Genomic DNA, 25,483 nt, shown 5'->3' with positions numbered 1-25,483 from the left:
TATTTTGTTCATGAAAGGAAAGGGAGAAAGAAAAGGAGAAAGAGAAGGAGGTCCGGCAAGGAGTCAACCTGGCAACTTACAGGCAATTTTTCAGGGAGCTCGACATGGAGATTCTCAATGTGCTGCAATGTGGCTTAAGAGACAGCTCAACTCAGGATCTCGGCAAAAAGGCGAGACAAAAAGGCCTTTCCATGCGGATTCTTTATACGAAACTCAAACCAAATGCAGGTAAAACAGTTTTTTGAATTTCTTTTAGGAGCACAAGGAGGTTCTTTTGGGTCCAGCAGAGCTGGTTTTCCTGCTCGAGGATATGCTTCGTAAAGTGGAGTTTCGTCTGACAGCTGCCCCAGCCAAGAGAATGCCTTTTCTCAAAGTGAGCATCTACATTCTCACAAACAAACCAATTCCACCTTTTTATCAAAACATAATAAGATACAAAAGCCAATTTAAAAGACTTGCATCGAAAAATCACTGGTAATAGATTTATTTTACAAATATGTTGATATGTCAACAATCATCTGTGTTATTTTAACATGTTTATTTCAAGTGCTCCCTTTTTTACACACTTTCTACGTTGAATGGTGTCAAAATTATCTATGTATCTATCTATCTGATTAACTAACTAACTAACTAACTAACCACCCACCCTGGTCATATCCCTCGAAAGGGGTGACTGACAGAAAGACAAACACATACAAAAACAAATAAAATTAAAAAATGGAAAAAGTAACAAAAAACACACACGTTTTGGACCATGGCCAACCCAAATGCTCAAACACCCAAACAAGTCAAGCACCTCGGCACTAAAGTTGGTCCTGTGATGAGGGGCATTTTCCTCCCGGGAGGTGTGAGAATTCTCCTACCGTGATCCACTGCGTGTCTTAAGAGGCGACTAAAGTGGCGGGGGGCGAGTGAACTGGGGATCCTCTCTATCTCTACTCCCTAAGAGGCAGCAAGGCAAAGAAAGGGGGCGGGAGACCCTAGTTATAGGGTCACTAAATGTGAGAGGATCTGGAAGTAAAGCGACTGAGTGGAAGAAAGAGGACATCGGAAGGATGATGACTAAAAGGAAGGTTGATGTGTTAGCATTGAGTGAAACAAAGTCAAAATTATACTTTGTGTAAAGCAATGTCGATAACTTCACTTTGGTGTCTGTATTAACAATTACACTTTACATTGTAGGTTTACCACTTATCTGTGAAGTATAAGGAGTAAAATAAGGCACATTACTGTCTTTCCCTAAGAGTGTACGAAATTAAAAAAGGTAACAGCATTAAGTTACACACAAACACTTATCTAGCAACTTTTCGCTGTTTCTTAAAAAGGCTTTACTTTAATATATGGTTATCTAAATTGTGTGAGATGAACTTGAAAATTCTAATACTTTATTTTACAATGTTTACAAAGCAAAATAATAAAATCTCACCCCATTAGTAGGATTTCTTTGCTCATTTTTAGAAAGGATTGTTTTTATTTAAATATCTTTTTTTTTTTTTTTTTTTCCAATTTTTGTTGTTGCAGATTTTAGATACTTTTGCTTATTTTAAGATACACTTTCCCCTAATGTTGTAAAAAATACTTAAAATGATCGCCTGACTACTAGATATGACAATTTTGCTTCATAGAGAGAATATCTTTGGGTTGGGTTGTATGCCTTAACCACTAGGATCGTAGTGGCACCATTTCCTGTGGTGTGTCTTGGGCAAGTACTACCTGGAGAAGTGGAAGACATTCAGTGTTCTTGTAGTCTGTGCGTGAGACTGTGCTACCATAAGTCTATTCAGTTGTATTTTGTAAAGGTAAATATAACACCGTTCAAAGATTTTCTCTAGCGGATCGAGGGATTTATCTGACATTATAAGTAAAATCAGAGAAGCCTATAATTAATGATTTGTATTTATAGAGTAGCAGAGTAATGTAACACACGTCATCTTCTTGTTTTCAAGTAAAATATCTTTAGATGAGACAAAATATAATCAAAATAAGGAAACGTTTCTGCCAATGGAGCAGGATTATTGTTTTTTCAGTGTCGGTAGATGTATCCACATACGGAAGGCATCCTTTAGAAAGCTATTCTTTGTTAATGATCACGTGTCAAAAATTATGTTGACAGGCAAAGGCTGACAAGAGCATTGGCTTCTCCCACCTCCAACAGAAGAGCCCCAAGGACTTTGCTTCTTTCTGCGTCCAGATGCTGACCGCTCTCTGTTCTCATTTAGAGAACTGTCACAACTATTTTCAGGTTGAAAAAAAAGAGTTTAGAAAGTGTCTGTCCTCACTGTCAACTCTTGCCCGCTATGTCGTGTTTTAGACAACACTCTCAGAAAACGACGGTGTTGTGGACGGGCCCTCCACTGACGCTCAGGAGCATCAGTTGATATCCACCTGTTGCCAGCTTCTCCTGCAAGTGTTCAACACTATCTTCAGCTGGTGAGCCCTTCTGGACCTCAGTCATCAGTGTTGTTTGAACTCTGTGGTATTGTACATGACCCAGATTGTGTTGCATGTGTGTGTTTGTGTGGACGTTGAAACGACAGGTCTGGATTCAGCCAGCCGGATAATCGGAATTTACTGAAAAAAGCTTTGGGAGTTTTGGCCGGTCGACTAAAGGATGGAGTACCTGAGCTGAACCTAGAGCTGCTTGTTAAGTAAGCAAGAAGGCTTATAATGAGTGTTCTTTGATATAATGAAGTACAGTAGTTGAAGTATTCCTGCTTCTTGATGAACATCCTAAAGAACCAGCCCCCAAGACAAATGCTTACCGTTGCTGGTTTGTTCTCAGGCACAGCTTTGAATACCTAGTAAATTTCCGTAGCACCATTCCAAATCTCGGCACAGCTCTGTGCTTCTCTCAGCTGTTGTCTACAGTTTCGGAAAAAGGAGGCAACTCTAATGCTTATCGGGAGCAGACTGGTCAGTCTTAACATCTTTCCTAGGATTAGATCTCTCCTACTATCAATCTAACCTCAGTGCTAAATGACTTTTTTTTTTTTTTAAAAATGCTTAGGTTCTCTTGCAAAGTCCTTCTTGAGCCAGTCCTGGGTGACTGTCGTCGGCGAAAAGCAACGTGGGGCAAAGTTCAATGAAGCTCTTCACGCTCTACTTCGGTGGGTCATGTTCGTCTTCTTGATAAACTAATGACAGACACTATAATAATCCCCCCTTTTTCAAAGCTTAATTATTTCAGTTGAGAGCATTGAAGAGTGCTGTTTGAACTACAAACAAAATTTAAATGCAGCCCCTTTTAAGTGCAATTGTGTGTTTTTGAAAGTAAATATACATACACTCAACAAAGGATTTATTGCTGCAAATCACTCTTGAAGCCCATATTTTCCATTCCCCAGTATCTATCTGGAGCATGTGGATGATGTTCTCAAGGCAGTGGAGCAAATATCCAGCGAAGGCTTCCCTCAAATCATCGAAGCATCTAAAGACGAGAGCTCTGCCTCCTGGCCGACGCTCAGCAAGTAAATAAATCGGCGTTTTCCTCAGAATCAATCCTGTGACAAATTTATGATGTTGCATATTTTGTTTTTAATCCCCTCCTCAAAGGCAGACGTTCTTGGTCTTCTATAAAGTTTTGATGGCAGAGCTTGAAAAATCAGTGCGGAAGATTCCCGCAGGCAAAATCTCTGACAACAGCGAGGTATGCCAAAAGAGGTCGCACTAACACATGTCCTGATACAGTAACCATCAAGTAGATTGTCTGAGTCAATCAAAAATGGATGTTACATTTGTACACACGGAACCTTTTTGAAAAATATGTAACCTAATTAAGTGGCAAGTCTGTATGGTGGACTCTCACTTATTCCATATTGAAGGATAATCCCCATATATCTATTTCTTCTTTAGATCCAAAGTGAGAAGCTGCTAACATGGAACCTGGCAGTGCGTGACTTTCACATCCTGGTCAGCCTTGTAAAGGTGTGTCATCTGTTTGTCTTAACAAGTCAATTATTTTAGTTAAGTCCATTTTAAACCAGTCTACTTTCTTGGCCTGTAATCCTTTCACAAAGGTTTTCAACTCGAGGCCTGTCCTTATTGTGTGCTTGAAGGTGAGTTTGAGTCTGATACTAAGTTGTATTAAATATTCCAAGGGAGACTTTTCAAGGCCTTTCTTTCTTCGTGCCTAGTACGGACGCCTTTTCTTGGAGTCATTCTTGAAGTTGGGGATGCCGCTACTCGACCACAGTTTCAAAAGGCATAAAGTGTGTATGATATGACGTGAAATAGACACTATAGAACATGGAAAAACTGCTAAATGAAGCTCGTTGACTGTATCTGGTGTTTTCTTTTTCAGGAGGATGTGCAAAACCTGTTGAGGACTTTCCAGCTCAGCACTCGTCAGCTCCATCACATTTGTGGACACTCCAAGGTATCATTAAATACAATGTATTGTGACTCTCTACATGTATTAAATGCCATTATTGGGGTTCCTTTGTGCATTTTAGCATCCCATAATGTGTTAAAATAAGGGAGCATGCTCGCTTAGTCACATTTTTAGATGCAGCTGATCCCAATGAATCACAACGTTGTGCTCTTAGCATATGACTGTGCCTTCAGGGACGAAAACAAGCTAATTGGTGATTACACTGTAATGCTGCTTCCACAAACATTTCTCCTTAGTTCATATTATGACACTTATTTTCTTAAACAATATATTTGCATTTAAATGCAAATCATATTACAATTTTAGTTTTGTTCCTTGTAAGCTACATTCTCTTTTGGAAATATAAGGTGACACGATGATCAAGAAGTCTCCAACCTTAAACCTTCTTAGGTCACATATACTGTAGATTCCTTTTAACTACAATTTACCAAGGATGGTCTATTATTAATGTAGAGTAAATTGCTTTAAATAATATTTATTCAATTCAAAATCTAATTTGGTGATTACCCCATCAGCCAACAGGTAGCGCTTACAGTTTCCCACTTTAATTAGCTAGACATAGCCTCATTCTGTCTCTATTATTTACCATGAAGGAAGCAATACTCTTGCGTAGCCTTCGGCCTTCTTGGTCGCCATTGTCCTCAGGCAGCCTCAGCCGGGGAATGAAAGAATGAAAACTTTAATTTCAAACGTGACAAAACAAAAACAAAAAATATTGAAAAAAAAAAAACTCAAAAAACACAAACAATGTTATCGTACATGTTGGAAAGGGAGTAGGAAGAAGCAAATGCTTATTAAATTCTACCCCTCTAACTTGATTACTAATTGTGTCCCACAGTTAGTTCTTCTGTGTATTTACAAACAACTAACACCTCTCGAATATGCATTTTACATTGGCTTTGTGGATACACAGTTTCTTTATTATCATCTGTATCACCTCTTCTATCACTGTTTTTATCCTACCAGATTAATTTAGTTTTACCCCTGTATTAACCCTATACTGCTAGTAATCACCTAATATCATTCAGTCACCAATAATGACAATAATAACAATTAATGATTAATGTTAGTTATAATTATTATTACCATTATGTTAATATGATAATGATAACAATGTTGATTGGCTTTCATCTACTTTTTGGTTGTGACATGAACCCGTGAACTTTCTATAATTTGACAAAGTATTTTAGAGAAGTACATTGTGGATAATATCGCTGTTTAAAATTGTAACTATGTTATTTGCATCTTTATCGTCGTTATGTCCACCGGTACTTTTGACCATCGCTCATTTTTTTACAATATAATGCCAGGCACTATAGAATGTAGCAGCCTGGCAACGTGTAATAGTTTGGCAGTCAGTCGGCACAGCAATTTACCCTACGCTTAGTATCTGTTAGGAAAAAAATAATGTTCTTTCTGCGTCCAGATGCATCTGTTAGGAAAAAATACTCCCCAAATCTGTTAGGAAAAAAATAATATTGTACTTCCCCTAAATGGCCCGTATAACATGGTTTGAACATCCCTCTTAAATGTCTCAATGCAAAGTAATCATTTTCTCGTCATGCAGATCCACCAGGACACAAGTCTGACCAACCACGTCCCAGCCATGAAGAAGAGTCTGGAGCTTTTTGTTTACAGAGTAAAAGCTATGCTTACCCTCAACAACTGCCAGGGCGCATTTTGGATGGGCGTCCTCAAAAATCGAAACCTGAAGGTTTGACTACTTCACACTTGCATCCACTATGTTGACTTATTTGATTAAGACACAATAATACTCACTTGTACTCTGTAGGGAGAAGAGATACTTTCTCAACGGGCACAAGAAAGTGAGGAGGAGGAAGAAGAAATGGCTCCACAAGGCCAATCAGAGGAAGAGGTATTTGTTTAATTTGTTTCAAACTTCGGATGATACATAATAAAAGGTGGCAAAGGAAAACCTTAACTCATTCATTGCCATAATATATGAATACATTTTCAGAAGCATTATCTTTTACTGCCAAAACGTGAAAATGATTTTTTGTTGTTGTTTTATTTCTTAAGGAGAAATGCTTTAAGTTATATTTATCCAGATTTAAAATTGGATTTGTTGGTGACTGGATCACCCATTACGTGAGGCTGAAAATCCACCACCAGTAATGGTCCAAAATATCTTATTTTTGCCTCTGTAGTATCGTAAAGGAAGCAATCCTCAAAACATATTTTATCTCTCATCTCATTAGCTGCACCGCTTATCCTCAGTAGGGTCGCAGGGGGGCTGGAGCCCATCCCAGCAATCAGTGGGCAGGGGACACCCTGAAGTCGTTGCCAGCCAATCGCATGGCACAAAGGGACAGACAACTGGCTCGCTCATTCACACCTAGGGACGATTTGGACCGGCCAATCCACCTGAAATGCATGTCTTTGGAATGTGGGAGGAAACCGGAGTGCCCGGAGGAGACGCACACAAGCACGGGGAGAACATACAAACTCCGCACAGGAAGTCCGGTTGCTGGATTTGAACCCACACAGGAGGTTCCCAAGAACTTAAAACTGTGCCGCACACGCGCTAACCACTGCGCCGCCATGCTTTCAGCTTTAATTTTTTAATTTTGACAGTTCATTGATATTAATAATGATTGATTATACCCCAAGGAAAAATATAGACTCAATAAAATGCTACGTATTTTGATTCTACAAACCAAGATTAATTTAAATGGCAAGGAAAATCAATAAACATTGTTGACAAGAAAACCCACAGTGGTAAAGAGTGGGAAGGGAGGATGGGGGGTATTCTGAAGAACTTGAAAGTACTGATCAACAGACCCGATTTTAAGATAATCAACTCATTTTGAACAATCAGGAAATGCTTTATAGCGAGTCGGAATGATATTATTTATGCCCCGTACCAAACTGTTTTGTTGGGTGTCCTTTTGTCAGAGGAAGCATAAAAAAGGTAGCCACATAGACCCCTTGAAGAAATACAAGATCTCTCACCCGCATGCAGCCTCCCTTAGCTGCTGCTTTCAGCCAATTGAGTGGGAGCGAAAGATCCACAGGCAATTCAAGCCTCATGGCTGTAGTGTACCAGGGCATCGGCTTTCTTTGTCCCCATGATCCAGGGGGCAATGGCCAGCCAGGGCCCCGCTTTGGGCCGCTGTACTTGAAGAGAGAGCGAGAGCAGGTGTTTCCGCCTGCCCCTTTTAAATATTGATGAGGTCATCGGCCACCAGAAGCGTGTCTTGTGACCGGTGGAAGTTTCCTCTTGACGCGTTTAAAAATAAAGTTCTACAGTTGACTGATAAATATGCAAATTAAATTCAGACATGCAACGAAATAATCTCTGGCAGGAATCGTGACAAAATACATAAGCACATAATTCATCTTTTGAAAACAATTGAACATTTTGGGGGTCAATACTTTATCATACTGATGGAGTCGTGTCACTTCCTGTAAATGGAGGAAATGTCTGTCCATGGGCCCTGGTATGCCCTTGTGTGCAGTTCAGGTGGTTGGAAAAAGGGGAAATATTTTTGTGGCCGTGTTCCCTACAACTTTGAAAAACTATTATTAAGGGTTTTTATGGCTCATTAGTAAGTATCAAGCCTTTTGGAATGGTTTCAGTATAAATAAATCTCCATTAGAAGCAGGAGTGGCTTTGATCAGATATTGGTCCACACAGCAAGAGAGCCCCACTTCATAGTGCTGCTTCCTGTATCCAGCGATTGAAGTGTGTAGGCAGCCCCATATGGGGAGTAAGTAGTGAAGCCGTGTGAGAAAAGCAAATATATGAATTAGTACAGACCCTTTTTTTTCTGAAAGTTCCTCTTGAAATGCATCCTTCCAAAAAGCCATTTTTCTCAGAAGTTGCTCACAAGTATTTTTAAGAAACTTACTAAATAACACCAAAAGCTGGAACCATATTTTATTGTTATGATTTTTTTTATATGCCCTATGCCTATATACTGGACTGTCTCAGAAAATTAGAATATTGTGATAAAGTTCTTTATTTTCTGTAATGCAATTAAAAAAAACAAAAATGTCATACATTCTGGATTCATTACACATCAACTGAACTATTTCAAGCCTTTTATTATTTTAATATTGCTGAATTTGGCTTACAGCTTAAGAAAACTCAAAAATCCTATCTCAAAATATTAGAATATCATGAAAAAGTATACAAGTAGGCTATTCAACTAATCACCTGAATCATCTAATTAACTCGAAACACCTTGCGAGGGTTTCCTGAGCCTTAAAAACACTCAGCTTGGTTCAGTAAACTAAATCACTGCTGATCTGTCTGCTGTCGAGAAGACCATCATTGATACCCTCCATCAGGAGGGTAAGACACAAAAAGAAATTTCTCAAAGAGCAGGCTGTTCACAGAGTGCAGTTTCAAAGCGTATCCACAAAAAGTCTGTTGGAAGGGAAAAATGTGGCCGGAAACGCTGCACAACCAAGAGAGATGACCGCAGCCTTAACAAAATTGTGAAGAAGAGCCGCTTCCAGAATTTGAGGGAGCTTCAAAGACAGTGGGCTGAAGCTGGAGTCCAGGTATCAAAAGCCACAGTTCACAGACGTGTCCGGGAAATGGGCTACAATAGCCGTATTCCCATGGTCAAGCCACTTCTGAACTCAAGACAACGGAAGAAGCGTCTGACTTGGCTATGGAGAAGAAGCACTGGACAGTTGCAGAGTGGTCCAAAGTCCTCTTTTCAGACGAAAGCAAGTTTTGCATTTCATTTGGAAGTCAAGGCGCCAGAGTCTGGAGAAAGGCTGGAGAAGAGCAAAATCCAAGTTGCTTGAAATCCAGTGTGAAGTTCCCACAGTCAACAATGGTTTGGGGAGCCATGTCAGCTGCTGGTGTTGGTCCACTGTGTTTCATCAAGTCCAGAGTAAATGCAACTGTGTACCAAGAGATTTTAGAGCACTACATGCTTCCATCTGCTGAAAAGCTCTATGGAGATGAGTATTTCATTTTCCAGCATGATCTGGCACCTGCCCACAGTGCCAAAACCACCAGTAACTGGTGCACTGACCATGGCATCACTGTCCTTGATTGGCCTGCTAATTCCCCTGACCTGAACCCCATCGAGAATTTGTGGGGTAAAGTTAAGAAGAAGATGAAAGACACCAGACCTACAAATGCAAATGAGCTGAAGGCCGCTATCGAAGCATCCTGGGCATCAATAACACCTCAGCAATGCCACAGGCTGATTGCCTCCATGCCACGCCGGATTGATGCAGTAATCCGTGCAAAAGGATTCCCAACCAAGTACTGAGTGCATCAATGGACATTTTCAAATGTTTGATTTAGTTTTGCTGTTATAAAATTATTTTTTTTACTTGGTCTGAGGAAGTATTCTAATATTTTGAGAAAGGATTTTTGAGTTTTTTTCAGCTGTAAGCCAAAATCAGCAATATTCAAATAATAAAAGGCTTGAAATAGTTCAGTTGATGTGTAATGAATCCAGAATGTATGACATTTTTGTTTTTTTAATTGCATTACAGAAAATAAAGAACTTTATCACAATATTCTAATTTTCTGAGACAGTCCAGTATAGTAGCTGCAGGACTAAGTTATCTGTTGGCCTTCAAAAATACGTCAAAATGGCCAAAAATGGCTGTCACCCATTTGAGAGAAAGTTCTGGCATGGAATGAGTTAAAACAAAATTAAGATACATCGGCTTTAGAGTTATTTTAAGAGGCCAATTGGGAAAAAGGGTACTATGCAAGCACGAGAGTGCTGAGTAAGCAGTGCTTAGCTTAAAAGTTTGGCAGTGGGGAAGTCTGACTACATAATAGAGCCTCCAGCCGGTAGTCTTTCCGAAACAGACTGTTGCAAGTAAAAGGGACCAGTGTGCCTGATAAGATAACAGGGTTATTTATCATGCAGTCCTCCAGCAACTCAATGGCATTTTCTCAGTTCCCAGAACACGTTATCGACGTTTGTTACAGTTTACATGAGCGTTGTGCAATGAGGTTTTGAATACAGTAGCATGCACAAACATTTTGCGGGGTTTAATGCTCAGGGGGAAAAAAGGGCACTTTGGCACATGTGGACTAATTTACATAAGTGTTTCGTATTTTTCGAACTATAAGACGCACCGAATTATAACGCTCGCCCCCTTAAAAGTACTTTGTGGTATCTCATCCCATCTCATTAGCTGCACCACTTATCCTCAGTAGGGTTGCGGGGGTGCTGGAGCCCATCCCAGCAATCATCGGGCAGTGGGCAGGGGACACCCTGAACCGGTTGCCAGCCAATCACAGGGCACACAGGGTCAGACAACGGAAAACCTTGACTTTGATCTTATTTCTTATTTTTCATGACTTTTTTTCTGACTGTTGTCAGCGCCAATGAAGAAAGGCACATATAAGGCTATTTGATTTATTATCTATGTTCCTCCAAGGCAGAACAGTTACTGTACGCAGAGTCATTTGACGACAATTCAAACAAGAGTATGTAATTTTGAGCAAAATACATAATCAAAGAGCTTGATTCAAGTATTTATAAAACGTTTCACACTTACGGACATTTCTTGTCTAAAGTAAAAACTAAATATGACTTGCAATGAGCGTTCGAAAGTTGACGTCTGCACTGCCGTGGAAGTATTGTTTCCTTTTGCCAACAAACTATTACAACATTGACCACAAGACAACTCTGTTTCTCAAAGGCAGAACAGTTACGGAATGCAGTATGGTTCAATTGTGGCTCTGCATTTTCAATTGTATCCACTTTCTTACCTGATGTAAAAGGTGCACTGATAAAGCACACTTTCAAATGTCTGGCTATTTTTTTAGTGGTGATAAATTCAAAAGCATTATTTATCCAAATATGATGGTTTTCATCAAAAATACCAGAAAGAAAATGTTTAAAAAAAGCACTACCTATTTGTGTACACCACAATAAGGATGTCTTCTGTTGTCCCCCATAGGACCCGAGCAGCGATACTGAGACAAAAAGGAGGCGCAACAAAGAGAATGACAATCAGGATCAAAATGAAGATTCTGAAACTGATTGATACTCAAATCTCTTCAGTACATTTCCTCCTCGGATACCTTTGGGGGTATTTGGAGGAGTCTGCAGCACAAGTAGCGTCCAAAATTCCTCTTCATACTGTTCACAATATTTTATGTTAAAAAAAAAAAAAAAAAAACATTTTTTTTGATCTCTTTTTGATTCATTGTGCCTTTGACTGTCTATAATACGTACAATAGAAGTCCAAATTGTCAGACAACAAGATATACAGACTATAATTAGTCACTAGAGGACTAGAGCATACTTTACTGTGTGGAGTTTGCATGTTCTCCCCGTGCTTGCGTGTGTTTCCTCCGGGCACTCCGGTTTCCTCCCACATTCCAAAAACATGCATGCCAGGTTAATTGGCCGGTCAAAATTGGCCCTAGGTGTGAATGGGAGAGTGATTTGTCCGTCTCAGTGTGCCCTGCGACTGTCTGGCAACCAGTTCAGGGAGTCCCCTGCCCAATGCCCCAAGATGGCTGGGGGTTTTATTGACACAAACACATCACACTCCAACAACGTGGCCCAATTTAGAGATTACAAACATTGCTTATTCAAATATCATTACATGTTTCAATTAAATAAACAATTGGGGCAGGATAACAGGGTTACCATGACAAATGAACAAGTAAGAGGGGGGTTTATTTTTTTTTTGGTTTGAACACATTTATTGACACAAATAACAGAAAACAAATAGTGTGAGGTTTGAACAACCCCTTTTGACAATCTCAACAGCATCAAGCACATTCACAATATTATATTTCAATATGACCTTTAACAGCAAACACAATGTGAGGTTTAAACAACCCTTCTCGAAAATCTTAATAGCAATCAAGCATATTCACAATTTCGTTATATAACATCTTTGTTAGTGTCAATAGATCCGTCCAGGCCAAAGTCGATTGTTTTTGGTCTGAACAAATCTACCGACACCAACAGCAGCAAAACAAACACGACAATCTCAACAGCCATCAAGCATATTCACAATTTTGTTATATCTGAAAATATGACGTGACAATATGACGTTTTAACATTTTTTCCTGACATTTTCAACATCAATTAAACAATTTCAGAGTTATTATCTTTTAACAGTAGTTAACCAACGTGTAAAGGGCAATACTATTGTCTCTCTCATTTCCTTCAGGTATGACTGTTGGGAAGGGTCTGTGGAAGTTAAACTGCTCCCTGCTGGAGGATGAGGCTCTAGCCGCACAATACAGGGAGCTGTACAAAGACTGGCAGACCCTTCAAGACTCGTATGATTCATGAGCACAATGGTGGTAAATGACAAAGAAATGAACACAGACCTTTTTTAAAAATGCAGGGAAAAACAAGAAACTTAGAGATGAAACGCATGTCGGGACTACAAAGAAGACTCCAACGCTATTTCATCCTAAAAGAAAAGGGGATAGACTTTAATGATGAAATCAAAGAGACCAAACAAGAACTAAACGCTTTGGCGGAAATAAAGAGCAAAGGCATCATAATAAGAAGCAGAGAAAGAGAAATAGAAGAAGGGGAAAAATGTACATGCTACTTTAAAAAAAAAAAATTACGAGCAAAAGTGAGGGGCTTTTTAAACTTCAAAACAAAAACGGGCAAATAAAGGAAAGTAGCGAAATAACCAAATTAGTCGAAGACTACTACAAAAAATTATATGAAAAGAAAGAAACACATGAGAATGAAATGGGGCATGTATTAGATCATATTTCAAGATCAGTTGCGTCAAGACCCCTTTTTAACATCGGACTTTACCCAAGACCAACTGAATGATTGCATAAAGACTATGAAAAAAGGCAAATCACCCGGGGAGGACGGGCTCAACCTCAAATTTTACCGGACTTTTTGGGATATTTTAGCACCAGATCTGATTACTGTTTTTAACGAATTTTCCAGTCGAGACAACATGCCAGACAGTTTCAGAATAGGGATAGTTACTCTATTGCACAAAAAAGGAGACAAAACTGACTTAAAAAACTGGCGACCCATATTGCTTTTAAACGTGGACTGTAAAATTTTCAGCAAGCTTCTAGCAACACGAATGTCTGTAGTCTTGGGAGACTTGGTTGATCCGGACCAAACCTGTGCCATCGTGGGAAAGAAGATCAGCGACAGTCTCATGCTGATCCGTGACACCATTTGTTATGCGAGAGACAGAAACATGCGACTAGCGGTCCTAAACCTAGACTTTGAGAAAGCCTTTGATCGAGTCTCGCTCCAATACCTCTTCAGGGTATTGCAAAAATTTGGTTTTCCCCAAAAATACATCAAGTGGGTGGGACTGCTATACTGAGACATCTACAGCAAATTCATGATTAACGGGAATTTATCGGAAGCAATCGAGATCAACTGCGGTGTACGTCAAGGTTGCCCTTCAGGAAAAGCTGGAGGTCAGACAAAATGGGATGCGCTCCAGCACCCCTGTGACCCTACTGAGGTTAAGCGGTGCAGATACTGGATGGATCCTCCAAGAAATGTCATATAACTTTAAAAAAAAAAAAACCTTTGATCTTTTGCAACGTAAACTCAGATCTTATTTTAAAAGCATACGTTTGAATGAACTACACGAAACAAGCTTCTAAATAAAGATGACAACAATTGCGTGTGAACGAGTTAGAAGTTGCAGATGCCGCTTTCATGCTAATGAGCTCTCTCGCGGTCAGCTTTGGACTAAACCAAGTTGGACTTTAAAGGGATAACTACGATATTATCAAAGGTGAAACACATAAATACGAATTCATATTTTCCCTTGTAGTAATGCTGATTTTGTTTTTTATTATTGAGTTGGTAGTCATATCGCCTTTTTGAAAATAAATAAATCACATTTTCTTCCCCCCTCTCAACTGAGACGTTTGGTCTAACCAGGAAGCGTATCCAACTGTTGGGGAAAACCACATCAACAAAAGTGTCTTCCCACCCTGGAGTCCCTGAACGGATTTCTTTACGGAATACCGAATTCTAGACCTAATCCCCCTCCGCGTGCTCGCCCTCGTCGCTCTCGTATGAACCTACTGGACTAAGTCGAAACCGGAAAAGGACGTTCGAGTCTCGAAAGATTTCCCCCAATATAACACCCCGCAGTCAGCCGAAAACATGTCTGAATCCCTGCTGCTGCTCCTCATCGGGGTCCTGCTGCTGTGTTTGCTGGCCACCCTGGGGGTCTACATGATCTACTCGGGGCTCCTGACGAGCGTGGAGATAAAAACTGGACCGCCCCCGATCCGAAATGTCACCTTTGCCTATAAATTCAAAGAAGGAGCCTATAAGGACTGCGGGGCAGCCTTCACGGAGACTTGCAGCATCGGACCCAAGCAGAGGACCATTGCTGTTTATTATGATGACCCTGAGCAGGTGCGTTTGTTTGGATGATGATGATCACCTGTGAACTACAGACGGGTGAGGCAGGTGAGCTCGTGCCTCACCTGTCATAAAAAAATGTAAAATCCCAAAAGGGTTATTTTTATTCAGTGTTAAAGGTGGGGTGTGTGGTTTAAATTGTCCTTAAAAAGATGAAGGTAGAGTATTTTCTCTTTTAAGTATGTGTTAGCCATTCCTGAGTTCAAAGAGCCCTATATGCTTTTATCTTCCAGGACTTTCTGCTTACTTTTAACAAAGCTGCTTAGTGCAGAACTTTGTTAAATTAGGTACGGGGAATATGTGGTAGGGACAGTGCGGGAGAGTGAAGTTATGCACATTCCTTTTATTTGTTTTGTTTCAAGTAGTGTACCATGGAAATGGTGATAAATAAGAAAAGGCCTGTATCAAGTACAGTCCAAACATACACCTAAACCCCAAGAGAGATGGAAACATTTATTTAAGCACGTCTATGAAATGTACATACTTGCACTTGCATCATGAATGGTCTGACTGAGGCTGCTATTAAGACTTTAAGCCAGGATATTGAAGCAGGGAGTAACAAAGTTCCAAATTCCGTACTGCTCCTTTAAGAATGCGTTAAAAGTGGGGTGCGTATTTTGAGGTATCCTTAAAAAAAGTTAAGTGTTGAATATTTTCTCCAAGTACGTGTTAACAGTCACCAACTAAGTTAAACAAGCCCTTATTCTTTAGTTTTTACTCCGCCTATCTGCTTCTATGTTACTTTTAAAAAACTGTTCGGGCCAGAACACATTAGATAGCAGGAATATTTTGGTTGTGGGGGGAAGGGTACTAAAGATTGACGTCATGTTTATCTCATCTCATCTCATCAGCCGTACCGCTTGTCCTCATTAGGGTCGCGGGGGGGCTGGAGCCCATCCCAGCCATCTCCGGGCAGTGGGCAGGAGACACCCTGAACTGGTTGCCAGCCAATCGCAGGGCACACAGGGACAGACAACTCATTCGCTCATTCACACCTAGGGACAATTTGGACCGGCCAATTCACCTGAAATGCATGTTTTTGGAATGTGGGAGGAAACCGGAGTGCCCGGAGGAAACCCACGCAAGCACGGGGAGAACATACAAACTCCGCACAGGAAGTCTTATCCTTGCAGGTTATTCATTTGTTTTTATTTGTTTTCTAGCACAAGGGTCATGAACTTTTTCGACTCGCATATAAGACAAATTTAATCAAAACCCGCAAATCTGCTCTCCAGACAAAAGCTAATTTTTCAGCACATTTTATTTTTCTGTGTGGCGTTTCAAGATTTGATCAAAGTTACTTAAGCTAGTTAAGGCTCATTTCGACCGTAATTTCCCTCCATAAATAATGTTTACAAACCAAGGTGTGAGCAGAGTTGTTTTGTAAAAAATGTCACAAAATATTGTAAACAAGAACTTTACAGAAATTTTAACCACTCTGTTCAGAGGGAGCTGGGTGAGAGAGGCCGAAGCCTACCACTCACCCATTATAATCGATCTGGGTGCTTAGTTGGCGATTACAGCGGTTTAGAGTTTGTTTTGTGGGTTTTCATCAGAAAGTGTCACAACAATGAACAAACATTGTTTAATGAGCTTGCAGCGAGTAAACAAGTTTTCAATTCTGCACAGCCCTTTTTAAAGTTGGGGTGAATAGTTTGAGCTACCTTTTGGTTCCAATTAGCGCAGACGGCGCCCAGTTTTTATGCATTCCAAAAATAACAGCTTATGTTTTAACACTTATGTTACTTGGGTTGGATATCAGAAGTAGGATTTAAATAGACATAGTCAACTACTAAAAAAATCATTTTTTCACATTGACTCATCACTGATGAGCTATTTTCAGAGCAGGTCCACTGGGAACTCAGCTGTCCCTATGAGGCATCAGGTTGGAGACCCTTGACCATAGGGGTCTGACTATGTAGAATACAACAAAGAATTTGTGTATTTTATTTACCAAATGAATTCTTGATCGAGGATAACATTTTCTAGAGTACCTCTATTACGTTTTGAAGGGTGGCCCCAACGTGAGAGGAAGCAGGAACTGGGGCAGGGTGCTCAAAAAGGAGAATGGTTACGTTTTTTTAAAAAACCATAAACAATGTAACGGTCAAAAAAAGGGACACAAAACTAATGAGATTTCCAAACCTGACAAAGCCCTAAAACAAAACAAAGACCAACACCGGGTATGGAAAATGCATGGAACAAAGTAACAAACTAAAAAGAGACACTAAATTACTAACAAAATGTCCAAGCCAGAAGTAAAAACTAAACCTGACGTAGCAATAACAGAGAAAATGAAAATGACTCAAAGACCTGTGTTGTCCAAAATGTCATTATAAAGTCAAGTCAAGTCATTTTTATTTGTATAGCCCTAAATCACGAAGAGTCTCAAAGGGCTTCACAGATTATTACACTATATTACACAGACTATTTTTCAGCCGACGAGAAGAGTAGATTATTCATATGCTATGGAGTAGAAGTGAGTTTTAAGTTTAGATTTAAACATTTCCACTGAGGTTGCAGATCGGATCTCAGGGGGAAGAGCATTCCACAGCACCGGTGCCCGGATGGAGAACGCTCTCGAACCAGCAGAACATTTCTTTGCTCTTGGGATCACCAGAAGACCGGCAGTCTCAGATCGTAGGCTTCGGACCGGGACGTAGGGGCAAATCAGATCTGAAAGATAAGAGGGAGCAAGTCCATGTATGATTTTGTACAATACTAAGAGAACCTTGAAATCACATCTATGGCTAACTGGGAGCCAATGCAGGTTAGCCAAAATCGGTGTTATGTGATCGTACTTTTTTGTCCTAGTTAAAAGCCTCGCTGCGGCATTTTGTACCAGCTGAAGTGACTTGATTCTAGACTTCGGGAGACCAGAGTGTAGTGCATTACAGTAATCGAGACGGGAGGTAACAAACGCATGAATTATAATTTCCGCATCAGACTGAGACAGTATTGAACGGATTTTAGCAATTTTACGAAGATGGAAGAAAGCGGTTCTAGTAATTTTCTTTACATGCATTTCAAAGGATAGATCAGGGTCAAATATGACACCTAAATTTTTAACTGAGTCACTCTGTGTGCGCTATATGGCTACTCTCGTAGTCTGGGGGAGAAGCATAATTTAACGCTAAATACTCATCCGGGCGTAACCAAGTTTCACAAAGACCCATACAGTTAAGTTTATAATCACAAATAATGTCATCAACAAGTAAAGCTTTTGGAGCAAGCGATCTAATATTTAACAGACCAAATTTTAGCTTTGCTGAATCATTTGACTTAGCTGAACTCTTTGTAGTCTTTGTCGAGATCTTCAAAAGATGCCGCGGTCGTTGCTTTTCGTGTGCGCTGAGTGTAAAGCTTCGGTTGTCCGGCGAGGAATGAATGGTGGAATTAGTTACATCCTCGTGTCCATCTTGCTGCTTAGACTTCGCACACTTCACACATCTACCACGCTTCTGTTTTCTGTCCTTACGGCGCCGTTGTCGTCGTTTATTAAGAGGAATAGTCCACAAGGATGCCGGATCTCTTTGAAGTTCGCTCGGTATATCATAGGCGGTATAAAAAGTGCCCGAAAAGTCAAAATTTAGACGCCCACCCAACCGAATAAGTTCGTCCCTACTGTAAGTTTTTGGCCACACATGTGTCCAAAAGTGAAAGCAAAAAAGACAAGAGAACGGCAATAAATAGAAGATTAGCTGGAGAGCAACTAGCCGCAAGCATGCATCCATGCGCCGCCATGTTGAAAATCAAACTAAATATCAGGATAAGTGATCGGACATGCCTGCACCCAGTTCCAAATCTGGTTGACACCCTCTCAGAGAACGTTTCGTACCAAGTCCAAAAAACTGCAACAATATTAGCAATCTATGATGCATTGTCCTCCTTCACCAATGACCAAGACAATCCAAAATAGAGCAGAAATGGGCAAGATAAGTACGGACTAACAAAAACAATTTGAATAAAAATTGTTATATGGTGTACAAAGCATAGGTTAAAAAAAACGTGTAAAATATGGATAAAACTATATCGACGGGTATGGTTTATTCGAGCATCGAAGAAATTCACTTACTTGCACATGCATCATAAGGGTTAGTCATGTTCTAAAATCTTGTTTTTGTGCCATTATGAGATTTTTTTTCCCGTTGGGCAGACCTTCTTTAAAAATGGAGGAATACCTATTGATACTTTTTTGATCAAAAGTTGCTGTGTCTCGACTTTATCTATAAGTAATGGTAAGACAATAAAACATTGTTTTCTATGCTCCAGTTTATGTATCTGCTGTTCAAGTGATAAATAACATTTAGTTTATTTGTAAATCTGACTAGGCCTCACAAGACACAAACCTCACTGATGATCTCGATGATGATGACGTAAGCATATTTTTGTTTTTATCCGTAAAGTACACAAGAATAGCTGTACCATTTTGACGTGTCCGCTCACCAAGTTCGAACTATTTTGGATGTAATCCTTGATCACATATTCTGATAATCAATTATTAAAAACCTCATTGTGACTCATGGAAATCACTGAATCACTTATTCTGTCTGAGGCGGACACTAAGTACCTAAACAGTAAACACACTTCACTCCAAGACAAAAATTCAATTTAAGTACCGTGCACTATGCATCCGATTAAGATTCAGTTCAACAGCAGTAACGATCTCCCTCCACCGATAATCCAGGTTCGGTCTAATTGTGGAGGTTGGGTCTAGGGCCGGGCAGCACGGCAGCGCAGTGGTCAGCGCGTGTGCGGCACAGTTCTCAGCTTATGGGATCAAACCTTCCTGTGTGGAGTTTGTATGTTCTCCCCGTGCTTGCTTGGGTTTACTCTGGGCACTCCAGTTTCCCCCCCACATTCCAAAATGTCAGGTTAATTGGCCCAACCAAATTTTCCCTAATGAGCAAGTACTTTATCTGTCTCTGTGTGCCCAGTGAATAGCTGGCAACCAGTTTAGGGTGTCCCCTGCCCACTGCCTGAAGATGGCTGGGATGGGGTCCAGCAACCCCACGACCCTACTGTGGATAAGCAATGCGGATAATGGATAGATGGATGGGTCTAAGTCCACACCTTCTAGTTTGGTAGGAAATCCAAAACGGAAGTGATGCCCCATTTTCAATTAGAAAATATCTCAATGGCCACACAAAATGATACCCTAAATTTAGTAGGCGTATTTAATAGTTATCAGAAATGTGTTGGTCATCAATGGCACAAAAGAAAACGCATGTGTTAGACAGTGATAGTGTTCGTACGGGTGATTGAAATCTATGCTTGAAATTATTACCATGTTTCTCAAGTCTGCCTAAAAATGACGGAGACACTGCTTTCTGGTGGCTTTTATTTGCCGTTGCATTTCTTCTTCCCTCATGATGATCGGCAGCTGGCCTGAGTTTGTTTGGCATTGTCCGATGAAATATCAGTGCCCTTTGTTGGGCGCGCCCAAATTGGACAGGTGCATGCTACACCTAAATAGGGCACTATGAAATGTGTATTTGTGCAAGAATTATATATCAATTATGGTCAATAAATGTAATAGAATTATCTTTATTGTCAATAATAACAACATAGTGATAATTGTTTACCGCAATATTAGACATGGCACTACAGGATACACTTTTTATGAAATTTAATTGTAAAGAAGAGACAAATATACATTTCTCAACACGAAGGTTAGATATTTTTTTCCACATTGTTGTGTGCTTGTTCAGGGTGATGGTGGCCTTAAGGAAAAAACTGTCACTGAGCCGGTTAGTTCTTGTTTTTAAGGAATCTGTAACATCTGCCAGAGGGCAGCAGGTTAAAGAGGTGGTGGTCTTCAGTTTCAGTTTTTAATGGTATCCACATTCTTACAATGAGATTCTCATGGGTCCATTTGAACCCAACTGATGTGTTGGTAGTCATTAGGTGACCAAACCCCCCAATTCCAACCCCTAATGCTGAGTGGCAAGCAGGGAAGCAATGGATACCAATGTTATAAGTCTTTCCCGGCTGAGGCTCGAACCAGCAACCTCCCAGTCCCGCAAGGCCACCGAGCTGGTCAGGTTGAGAGGACTCCTTTATGACATTGTCATCTGCTGCGCTAGTCCTCCAGACTGGGCAGAGAGCAGCCGATCATTTTCTGGGCTCTGGTAATGACTCTGTAAGATTGTCCTGTCTGCAGCCGTGCTCCCAGCATACGACAGAGTAATGCCATATGCCAGTATGCAAATATGCAAGTATTATCCTACTGCAGTGATTTTCAACCACTGTGCCGCGACACACTAGTGTGCCGTGAGAGATCATCAGGTGTGCCGTGAGAAATTATCCAAAGTCACTTTTTAAAATTTAGAATTTTATAAAACATTTATGAATCATTTTCTGCAAATATTATGTCATTGTCAAGTGTGTGTGCTGTAAAAACTGTGGATATTATAAAGTATATTGTAATTAAACATACTGTTCAGAGTCATTTTATAACATTTTTGGTTAGTGGTGTGCTGCAAAGTTTTTCCAATTTAAAAAACGTGCCCTGGCTCAAAAAAGGTTGAAAAACACTGACCTACTGGATGAATTCTAACATGAAATACATGATAATTAGGGAGGGACTTAAAAATTCTTGTCATGTAAATACATATTAGATACTAAGATGAAGATATTTTTTGTAAACTGATAAAAATATCTTACCGTGACCAAAATTGAATCTGTTACTATAACATGACCAATTCCCACTAGGATTATTCCAAATCCCTTCACTGTTTTGATGGTACAGGGAAAAATATTTTCATGACGCTCTTAGGGTTTTCGTGACAAAGGCGCATTTATTGCCTTAGTCCATAAATATGGAAAGAGAGTTATCGCGGGGATATACTGCATGCTTTGTTGTGTATTCTAAATTCATATAGTTTCCACTCAATAAGTTAACTTTTGTATCTTGCAACTGTAGGTAATTGCTTAGAGTTGTACGTTTTTTTATTACTCGATGATTTCATGCTAACTAAAGTCTAAAGTAAACATAAAGGAAACACTTTTAAAAGAACAGCAGCGTGGATGATGAAAGCGGTCTGCTGTTAAATGCCACGTTGCACTGTTGATATTTTCCTTCCTTGTATGCCGGCTGCGGGTCGCCCAGTCTGACTCAGAGGTTGCAAAGATGCAAACCGAATCTTTCCACAGCAGAGAAGTCCCAAGCAGGAAAATGCAGACTTAAGTCACAGTGACATGCAAGGGTGTTCTGTACCTGATCAAAAACACAGTCAAAATATGAGGCGTGTAATATATTTTCCAGACTATAAATCACTTTTTTTCAAAGTTTGGCCCAGTATGCCTCTTTTGTGTGAAATGATCGACAAATTATTTTCTATACGTACGTTGTCCAACTTACGATCGATTGTTTGGTAAGTTGAATTAGTTCGTAAGTTGCTTCAGTGCTATATTTTGTATGTTTAAGGTTTATAAAAGTATGTTTAAGGTGTGTATAAGTAACCTGTATTGTTTTGTCGTAAAAAAATAAACATTTAAGAAAATAATATGCTCTATAAAGATAAATAAAGGTAAGTTTAACTTACTTTTGAAAGAGGTCCTCCTCCGTGGTCGAGAGTTGACGAAAAAAAAAGGGATCAAACCGTTTTCTCAACCGCATTAAGCGTTCTTATTCCACTTTCTTGTCAATAGAAACAGCTCGCCTGTTTTTTTTACACTTTACACAAACCATATTGAATGGATGCACGAGATATTAAACAATACAAATGTCAAAGTTCTTAGCGCGCTGAAAATACAGTATAGAATTTTTGCACACAAATTAGGAAGAGGAAGCTGGATTTCTTTTTCGGGATGGATGCTGAGTGACCTCTCACAGTGCGACAGGCCGGTAGCGGCGGAAAGAAGCACTACAGTAATGTCCTGTACTCGGAAAAAGGTGCACACAGTACAAAATCTAACTTACAGTAATGTTCCGATATTTTTCAACATCCCGAAAAAAATCTTTATCTACCGTTTTTGGTAAGTGTTAGGGAAATTATGGTCTAAGTGTGCCTTTTATACTGTATTCTATATTTTACACCCAATATATACTCTATACGTTTATGTATTTCTATAGTGTACTCAAAACCAGTTAAGTTTTCAAGTTGTTTTCAGGAGCAAGCACCTTCAAGGTCAAGACAAGTTTCCTAAGCCCAAATAATTTGTCTCTAATTAAAAGCTACAATTCGGAAACTCACTGGTAGACTCCTAACTGTTATGAAACAAATGCACGGAACTACTTTTGCGAACCTATCTACAACTTGAAGGCCACTGGAAATTTTCTCAAGACTCCTATCTATTTTCTAACAATGAACTGGTGCAATGTAACACATTAATCATTCAAAGGAATTTGTTAGAAAAAGGTACAGCCTTCAAGTATAATATTATGTTAGCCTGCCCGCCAGTGGAAGAGTGTACTAAATTCTCCCTATGTTTATTGTTAGGTTAGATTGCCCTTTAGTGGCCAGCACTGTATATCACACCATGTAACCAAATAAATTGTCCAATCAGAATCCTTTTACGTGCACGTGGTTTACTCTATCCTCCAACCAGAATCCACTCACGCTTCATTCTGTGAAAAATATTTCATAGCAATTAGAGTGTTTTTGCCTTGTCCGAAGCTTTTAATAAATAAGTTTGTTTGTAACTCAAAAGAGTCTTTCATTTCATCTTGACATCGTTTTGAACCTGACAGTGAGTCAAATGGTCGTAAGTAGGGGAGCATCTGTATAATTTCACGCTATTTTTACTCTAAACAGCGAGTGTTTGCTTTTTAGGCCAGTGTTGATCATTTTATCATTGACATTAACATTTTTCAAATAAACTGAGAAGGGCATAGCAAAAATGGCACCAACAAGACAATTATATTCTGCTGATTGCAAGTAGTAAGTCATAAATTATGCAGCCAAATTTGGATTTTATAAAATACATTTCCTCGCAAAATACGACTTATAGTCCAATGCGATTTAGGTATGTTTTTTCCTTCTCTATTAGGCATTTCATGGCTGGGGCAACTTGTACCCTAGAGTGATTTAAAGTCCGGAAAAATGTTATTCTTAAAATCCAACTGACAGATTTATAAAAACTCTGCTTGGAGGCATCATAGTTTTAATGATTATTTGCAGTGTTTGCACAAAAAGTACGATGGTTTAACGTTTTTTTTCGCAATATCATCCAGGCTTAGGTTCATTTTCTAACTCATTTTCCAACCATTTTTGCTATTCTGACTCATTTTGAAGGCCATAAGAAAATGTACTATTGGAGCTAAAAAGGGATGGGACGTATCGAAGTAAAGTTTGAACCCTCACCTTTTGTTGTAAATGCTCGATTCCGAGAAAACATCTGAAAAAAAAATAGCTTTTTGTGAAAGTCCTTTTTAAAAAAATTCGTGATACCTCCAATATATAAACATAAACACGAGCACTTTGCTTGCACTTTGCTAGGAAACTAAACTGATAGATTAACTATGCACACACCAATAGCGGGGAGAACTGCTCAGCTCTAGCTTATGTTTTACCTGTCTCACAACACAGATATGAATTCAAACATGTTAATGAACACAAGCATATTCTCCTACTCGTTTTTAGACTGCTGAATTTGGTGCGAAAGTCGTAGTGTTTGTTTAAAAATCGCTTAAAAATGATGAGCTCATTGCGATTGAAATATGGTCGTCCAAGTCCATACTCACCATGCTGGATTCAGGGCGTGTTTTTTATGAGTTTCATAAAGTGTTTAAGTGTTGTGTGTCGTCCCATATGGTATGCACAGTAGCTGTCCGTCTGTAGAAATTCATCCTGAGTTTCCTGACAGATTTTGGAGTAAAACATTAACACACAAATACACAAAAGACCTGGTCACACTGTTGACAGTGTTGGTTGCGTTACTGAAAAACAGTAATTAGTTACAGTTACTATTAAAAGTAACTTAGTTACCCACAGAGTACTGACACCAAAAAATAGTGCATTACTGTGAAATCTACTCTCTCGTTACAAACTACTACCGGACATTTCCGCAGAGAAGCCGACCCGTTAAAGTGACTTAAAATCGCCACATTATAAAAATTATAGAAGAAAACCTGTACACCAACCGGAGGAAGCAGTGAACCCTTCATATTTCTTTGCCTGCGCAATCTTGAGAGCTTGCAAATAAACATTTTGTCTCTGGGCTTCAAACCACTCGAAGATTTCCTTCTCCATATCTAGGTACTATCCAAGTTTTTTTTTTCTCTTTTTCTCCAGGCATGGTGTATTGCGAAAATTATTTTACAAAAAAAAGACCAAAATTCACCAAACTTTTACCATAAACTCTATGCTCACGTTTGCCCCATTGATTTCCCATTGGTTTGTTGTTCACGCCTCGTGCCCCTACCCACGCGTTCCCTACTATTCATTACTAATGACACACAACCAAATAGTATTTTATTTTACAATTCTGGGCAGCACGGCGGCGCAGTAGTTAGCGCGTGTGCGGCACAGTTCTGAGGCCATGAGATCTAACCTCCTGTTTGGAGTTTGCATGTTCTCCCCGTGCTTGCGTGGGTTTCCTCCGGGCACTCCGGTTTCCTCCCACATTCCAAAAACATGCATGTCAGGTTAATTGGCCGGTCAAAATTGGCCCTAGGTGTGATTGAGTGAGCGAATTGTCTGTCCCTATGTGCCCTACGACTGGCTAGCAATCAGTTCACGGTGTCCCCTGCCCACTGCCCGAAGATAGCTGGATGGGCTCCAACGCCCCC

At 39.8% G+C, this 25,483-nt stretch overlaps 2 protein-coding genes across 4 annotated transcripts in view; both read left to right on the top strand.

The window, feature by feature from the left end:
* fancd2 (FA complementation group D2) overlaps window positions 1–11,511 on the top strand; it is a 29,652-nt gene extending 18,141 nt beyond the window's left edge. The window contains exons 29-44 of the mRNA XM_088337178.1: window positions 18–170; window positions 257–373; window positions 2,114–2,242; window positions 2,312–2,430; window positions 2,538–2,648; window positions 2,783–2,913; window positions 3,008–3,107; window positions 3,345–3,467; window positions 3,553–3,646; window positions 3,853–3,924; window positions 4,017–4,055; window positions 4,134–4,208; window positions 4,301–4,375; window positions 5,958–6,104; window positions 6,183–6,266; window positions 11,306–11,511. Of these exons, the coding sequence (XP_088193304.1) occupies window positions 18–170; window positions 257–373; window positions 2,114–2,242; window positions 2,312–2,430; window positions 2,538–2,648; window positions 2,783–2,913; window positions 3,008–3,107; window positions 3,345–3,467; window positions 3,553–3,646; window positions 3,853–3,924; window positions 4,017–4,055; window positions 4,134–4,208; window positions 4,301–4,375; window positions 5,958–6,104; window positions 6,183–6,266; window positions 11,306–11,392 (1,656 nt within the window). The 3' untranslated portion in view covers window positions 11,393–11,511. The remainder of the gene's footprint in view (window positions 1–17; window positions 171–256; window positions 374–2,113; window positions 2,243–2,311; window positions 2,431–2,537; window positions 2,649–2,782; window positions 2,914–3,007; window positions 3,108–3,344; window positions 3,468–3,552; window positions 3,647–3,852; window positions 3,925–4,016; window positions 4,056–4,133; window positions 4,209–4,300; window positions 4,376–5,957; window positions 6,105–6,182; window positions 6,267–11,305) is intronic.
* Window positions 11,512–14,028: 2,517 nt separating this feature from the next.
* tex264a (testis expressed 264, ER-phagy receptor a) overlaps window positions 14,029–25,483 on the top strand; it is a 133,048-nt gene continuing 121,593 nt past the window's right edge. Inside the window, exons 1-2 of one of the 3 annotated variants that reach the window (XM_088338366.1) lie at window positions 14,033–14,107; window positions 14,257–14,742. In XM_088338366.1, coding sequence (XP_088194492.1) covers window positions 14,485–14,742 — 258 coding nt within the window. In that variant the 5' untranslated portion in view covers window positions 14,033–14,107; window positions 14,257–14,484. Of the gene's footprint in view, window positions 14,743–25,483 lie in introns of all 3 variants that reach the window. The other 2 variants (XM_088338365.1, XM_088338363.1) reach the window with 2 other exon arrangements.

Source organism: Urocampus carinirostris, chromosome 6, assembly GCF_059441175.1.
Source record: "Urocampus carinirostris isolate Australia breed hairy pipefish chromosome 6, RoL_Ucar_1.0, whole genome shotgun sequence".
Classification (NCBI taxonomy): domain Eukaryota; kingdom Metazoa; phylum Chordata; class Actinopteri; order Syngnathiformes; family Syngnathidae; genus Urocampus; species Urocampus carinirostris.
The sequence above is the reverse complement of the archived record's forward strand: the minus strand, read 5'-3'. Positions and strand labels throughout refer to the sequence as shown.